Source organism: Capricornis sumatraensis, chromosome 6, assembly GCF_032405125.1.
Source record: "Capricornis sumatraensis isolate serow.1 chromosome 6, serow.2, whole genome shotgun sequence".
NCBI classification, from domain to species: domain Eukaryota; kingdom Metazoa; phylum Chordata; class Mammalia; order Artiodactyla; family Bovidae; genus Capricornis; species Capricornis sumatraensis.
This window is the reverse complement of record NC_091074.1, coordinates 120984240-120990239: the sequence shown is the minus strand read 5'-3', so window position 1 is coordinate 120990239 and position 6000 is coordinate 120984240. Positions and strand designations below refer to the sequence as shown.

Sequence of the window (6000 nt, the reverse complement as noted above, 5' to 3'; positions counted from 1 at the left end):
GGTGCCCCGGGGGGGGGGGGGTCGGAGCTGCGCCCCTCTGCTGGGCTTGCTCAGAACCTGCCCGAAGGCGGCTCTTCCCTCACTCCCCAGCTCAGACTGCTGCCCTTCCACGGCCAGTCCCCGCTCCAGGGCTGGTCAGCGCGGCGGCACGTCCACGGAGCTGGTCTCGGGGAAGTGGGGTACGTCCTGCCGGCCAGGCTCCAGGCCCACAGCCCAGCCCCTACGTCCCCCTCAGCCAGCGTCTCTGTCGACCTTTGCCCACACACCCTTCTGCAGCTGTCCCACCCGGGTCTCGGGGCTCTGGCTCCTAGCGATCCTGAAACACCCAAGCGCACGCGCAGGGAAGTGTCTTCACCTCACACAGAGTTGTCAAGTGCCCTCTGTCACTGGAAGAAAGAGCTGAGTCCTTCTCCCTACCCGCCTCCATGACCCACAAGACCCCCAGGAGACCGTCAGTGGCGTGGACTCAGCATGACTGTGGAAGGTCAAGGGTCTTGTTACAAGCTCTGAAAGGTTCGGCAACTTAAAAAAATTCAACCCTCAATCTTCCCCTGATCTATTTTTTTCTAATAGTATTTCCATGAACAGTCATGATGCTCCTGCAAAGACCCCTCATATGACTTTCAGGTCCCTTCAGGACCCCATCCTGTATCCCGCCTGGGCCCAGGGCACCACAGGCTGCACAGCTGTCCACAGCATTTCCGGCCACAGAGCCAGAAACGTCGGGGGTGGGGCAGGGGCTGCAGCCTTCTCCTGGGAGCTCACCCTGACCCGCCCGAGACTCTCAACAAGGTGGCCAGCTCGGTCCCCAGGACAGCACCCAGCCACAGGGAAGAAAGATGAGTCCTCTTTAAATATCCCTGAGTTGCCCTTCCCCTTTCCCGTTTCTCTGTGAAGGGCCTAGCCCCTCGGGGACCCGTCTCCCGATCGGCTCATGAAAGGAAGACCAGTGCTCTGTTTGGGAACGTGGCCCGTTTATTGGAACCGAAAGGCATCGTTACATAGTGCAAACGTCTCTTTGGTGACGGGCTGATTACAGTGAACAGGAAAAAGGCACTTGCGAACATCTGGTCGGAAGGGCCAGGGAGTATGTGTGCACCGTGTCCTCCGCGGGGCCGCTGCAGGGCGCGCACGCCACCACCGCCCCAGCCGCAGAGCTTCCCGGTGACTCAGACAGCCGCCCAGTGGGCAGGACAAAGCCACCCCAGTCCCCACACCCTCTGCACAAGGGCGCCTTCACACTCCACATGCTCCAGAACGTGGGATCTCATACCTGAGCAACTTACATAATCGTCCACCTCAGACAAAGCGAACCACTTCCTGTCTGCAGAGATGGGTGCCAAGGTCTGATTATTTACCCAGTCTGCCCTGCTATGTGAAGACAAGCCCTGTGCCCGGAACACTGGAGCTTGTACTGATCCGATCACCAGCGATGTGCGCTCCCAAGTCCAGCCGACCGTGTGTAGAGCCGCCGCTCACTCCCCGGCTGGAATGTGGCCCAGCAGGCACTGGGGTCTCCTGCTGCAGGGAGGAGAGGGCTGGGCTGGAACCAGGCTTTCAAAGCGCCTGGCACCTGCTGGACGCCTCCTGGAGACCTGCCTCTTCTCCCCCGCGCCCATGACAGGCTGCACAGGGTGCCACCAGCTCCGGACTCGCCCACATGGACCGAGGCGGCCAGGTCCCCAGAGGGTCTCCAGTAGGAAGCGTGGGCGGGCACCGTGTGGCCGGCGCTGGACACTCAGGTCTGAGAACCGAGCAGGAGACCCAGGGACCTGTTTCTCAGAACACAGACCACTTTGCATTTGGAACCAAACAGGAGGTTCTGGTCGAGTAAGAAGACAGGGGCTGTGAGGTATGAAAGTTGTTTCTCACTGAATCCACGAGAACTTGAGCGGCGCGGACGTGCTGTTTCTGCCGTATCTAAGCTAAAACATGGGTGAGATTTTATCCAACATCACACGCGGCGGGCATACGAATGAGGTATAGGGACCGGCTGCTTTTCTTGAACGCACTCTCACAACCTGAAGTCAGAAAGTCCCCGACACTCGCGTTCCTCCCGTCCTTGGAACAGGGATGGAGAGCGTGGCGGCTCATCCGTGGACGCTGGCGGGCGAAGCCGGGAGGCCGTGGGTGATGCTGGTGGGGACAGGTGCCATCCTGCCTGGTCCACACCCGGCAGCGTGTGTGCTGGTCACAGGGGAGCGCAGCGGCTTCTCCAGCGGGGCCGCGGAGCTGCAGGGGCTGGGGGCAGGGGCGCGGGGGGCTTGTGCTGGCCGCCCGCGCTGCCGCCACACGTCCGTGCAGACTGCTGTTTGCCAGGGACGGATTCTCTTTCAAATCCTGCGTCCCTCCTCCGCCAGCTCCGCTCTGCACGCTCCTGGCGCCGGGACCAGCGGGACTAACTTTCAGTTGAGAAGAAACGGTGATACTAGGTGAAATCAATTAGGAGCCTAAATGATTGAACTGTGCAATTTAATAGTAGCACCAATTTTTCATTTAAAAAAATTAAATAGGAACCTGAGAAAGCTCAACATGGAGTCAGGACACATGTCTGCCCCGTGGTCTGCTGGCGAGCGCTCAGGCTGGGGTTCCCCGAGCCGTGGTCCCCGTACCCCAGCCTCGCCGCCTGTGCGGCCTCGCTCCCGGGGGCCGGGACAAGCTCCAGGCTCGCAGACGCTCAGGGCTGCGTCCCCGTGGAGTCTCCTGGGCACACGGGACAGCAGGCCCCGCCGACCCTGGCGGGTGCTGGGCAGTCAGCCGGCTGACAAGTCTCCACGAAGCAGGTGACCTGCCCATCCTGGAGGGGAGAGCACGGAGCCGTCAGCCCCGGGAGCCGCCCTGGGTGTGCCCGGCCCACTCGGCTGGCCTCCTGGGGGGGTTCTGGGGTTAAAGGGCGGCTGACTCTCCTCCACAGCGGACACCCCGCTCCTTCCAGAGGCTCCCTGCTGCCCCCAGCTGTCAGCCTTGCCCTGGGGGGCCCGGGGATCACATCCCTGCATGCTGAGCAGACTGGCTACGGAGGAGCTGGGCGGCAGGGCTGTGTCTAAACCAGACAACAGCAGGGACCCCAGACCGCTGCTCTGCCCGCCCAGGGGACAGACCCGTTCCCAGCTGGCTCCCAACTCCACCCCAAAGCCCCTTGTGGGCTGGGCTGCCGCCAGGCCGGCCCCCAAGGCCCCCGCTGCCTGCTCCGTCCACTCGCTCTGAGATAGGCAGCTGCCCCTCCTCGCCTGTGTGGACACCCCCATGCTGACCAGGCTCAGCGGGGTCCCCGTACGGTTCTAGGGGGAGAGCCCATCAACCTTCACATACGGTTCTAGGGGGAGAGCCTGTCAACCTTTACGTATGGTTCTGGGGGAAAAGCCCGTCAACCTTCACGTACAGTTCTTGGGGGAGAGCCCGTCAACCTTCACGTACAGTTCTGGGGGGAGAGCCCGTGAACCTTTACGTATGGTTCTCGGGGGAGAGCCCCAGATCCCTAGGGAAGAAAGAGGGGACCCCGCAGCTGAGAGCTCCAACCCCCCGGGCCTGCCCGGGCACACACTCACGCGGCATTCACAAGCGGTGCACGGATCCCGCGTCCACTCAGCCCCGTCTGCGTGCGAGCTGCCGTCTGCGTCCACGCAGTCTGTGCTGAGTCGAGACTCCAGTTTCTTTATCTGCAGCAAGACAGACGCGCGGGTGCTTGGACACAGTTCAGCGCTCGCTCCCGCTCCGCCACTCGAGATAACGTCTCAGGACGGACGAGAGAGACCCCACACCCGAGAGAGACGACGGGGCTGAGAGACCCCAAAGCCCCTTCCTGGAGCTTCCAGCACGTCCCGAACCTGCATGGCAACTGCCTGACGCCCCCCCCACCCCCGTGTCTGAGGCCAGGAGTGCCTGGGCCAGAAACGCGGTTCAGTGGTGCGTAAAGAGGAGGAGAGGACCCTCAGACAGGAGCAACGAGGAGGCTGATGCCGGACTGGGCAACAAAAACATTCTCAGCGGCTTCTCAAAGCAGTGCTGGGCTGGGACCACTCCGGAGCCCGATGGCACGTGGCCCTGCTGAGGGCAGTGCTGAGGCTGACAGAGGCTGGGGGCCCTTGGGCCCTGGTCGTGATGGTCCAAGAGCCCTGGCCCGGCTTCCTCGGGGGCACCCGAGAGGGGAGAACCCCCACCCCGCCCCGACCACTGAGACCGAGGCCCAGGAGAGGCGCTGGGCGGGGCCGGTGGGGGGCCGACCACTGAGTCTGAGGCCCGGGACAGGCGCTGGGGGGGCTCTCGCTGCCCTGCCTGTCTCCTTCCTTCCTCGGGCAGCCTGACGCATCTGAGCAGAGTGGTCTGAACCCCCACCGTGCCCTCCGCCCCTTCTCGGGAGTCGGGGGTCCGGCCACCTGGACGCAGGCACCAACCCCACGCCGGGTGCAGCCCCCACGGCTGGGCCCTCGCTTTCGAGGGTTTGTGTCAACAGCTCCAGGCGCGGGGGAGCTTCCCGCCCGGGCTGCGACCCTGCAGGGTGCTGAGCCGGGCTGCGCCCTCCCTGACCCCTCCCTCCTGCCTGCGGCAGGCTCAGCCAGCACCCAGGGCCCCCAGGGCAGAGGAGATGCCACAGGGCAGACACACAGCAGCTGCGGAGTGGCCAGCACACCTCTACTAGGGGCTGAACAGAAAACGCCGTGTCCCCCGAGCTGAGGACCAAGGCTCCCAGAGGCGGGAGGGACCTCCAGGATCCAAAACCCCCCTCAGGACGAGCTGAGACCTGCGGACTTCTCAGCCTGACAGCTCACTCCCCACTCCCGCTACAGAAGGCACACTGAGAGCCCCGTGTGTGCCCCAGGGTGGGGTGGGGCATCGCCCTCTGCAGACCTCAGGGACGGGCCCAGGACCCGCCTGAGGATGTGTAGCCGCCCCCCACCCCACCATCCAAGGGCACCCGACCTCCGTTCTCTGGGAGCAGGGGCCTAACCGCCATCCCTGGAGGGGCAGGTCTGGGCAGGACTCAAGGCTTGAATTCTGCGTGGCCCTGCCCTTGAGCCGCTCACAGTGTGTGGGCCCCATGGCCGCTCTGCCCAGCATTCTAGGGGACCCTGTGCCCCTTCTCATGCTGAGGACCCCCAGTCTTGTAAGCCCAAGCACAGCTCTGTGAGGCCTGGCTGGAGCCAGGCCGAAAGCAGAGAGAGAAACGTGGCCTCGCCAAGGCTCCAGGGCTGGGGACGAAGGGCTGCCCAAACACACTCTCCTCACAGCCACAGGGGGAGACACACAGGCTGGACGGGAGGCTGGGGGGCCGGGGGCCCGGCGGGGTGGGGTGGGGACGGGGAGCCGCCCACCTGCTTCCTGAGGTCCGTGATGGTCTTCTGCATCTCCAGGACAAACTCCCGGAAGTCGCTGGTCCCTGCCCCTCGCGGCTGCTCCAAGGAGGGGTCTGTGGCGTTACTGGGAGGTGCCCGGGGCTTCCTGGCTCTGCTCAGAGAGGCAAGGGGCGCTCAGGGATGGAGCCGCTGGCGTGGGCTCCGGGGCTGCCGCGCGAGGCGCGTAGACGGGCAGACGCACGGGGCACCCCGCACGCCCGAGGGCCACCGGGGGCTCAGTCGTACCTTGGCGCCTTCCCGGGCCCTGTCTCCCTGGCTGGCTCATCCTCCTGGTAGCTGAACTCAAGAGACCGCCTGCCTCGGAAGTGGTAAGAGAAGGCGTTGAACTGGCCCCGGGTTCTGCAGTCTGTGAGCAAAATGTGCACACGTCAGGGTCGGCGACTCTCACCAAGGACATCAAGAAGTCTGGGCGAGAACCATCCCTCCTGAAGGACACAAGGGGCGCTCACATCGCAGGGGGCGGAGGCACCCTGCCTTCAGCCCCCTGCTACCCTGGGTGAGGGGCCTGGAGCCTGTGGCCCCCCATGCTCCCCCAGCACAGCCCAGCCCCCGAGTGGGGCACACACCTGCCGTCCTGCCAGACCCAGGAGACTCTATTTCAGTAATTCCTACGATTATTTCAAAACGGCACACGGGAGTGGATTCC

General features: G+C 64.2%; 1 protein-coding gene across 2 annotated transcripts in view; it reads right to left on the bottom strand.

Annotated features, from left to right (window-relative positions):
• Positions 1–1027: 1027 nt before the first annotated feature.
• PXDN (peroxidasin) overlaps positions 1028–6000 on the bottom strand; it is a 66295-nt gene continuing 61322 nt past the window's right edge. Inside the window, exons 20-24 of one of the 2 annotated variants that reach the window (XR_011145016.1) lie at positions 5580–5700; positions 5313–5445; positions 3549–3659; positions 2518–2797; positions 1028–2428 (exon numbers count right to left, since the gene is read on the bottom strand). Coding sequence is in view for 1 of the 2 variants with exons in the window: in XM_068974749.1 (XP_068830850.1) it covers positions 2678–2797; positions 3549–3659; positions 5313–5445; positions 5580–5700 (485 nt within the window). In the remaining variant the exon portion in view is untranslated. Of the gene's footprint in view, positions 2798–3548; positions 3660–5312; positions 5446–5579; positions 5701–6000 lie in introns of both variants that reach the window. The other variant, XM_068974749.1, reaches the window with a different exon arrangement.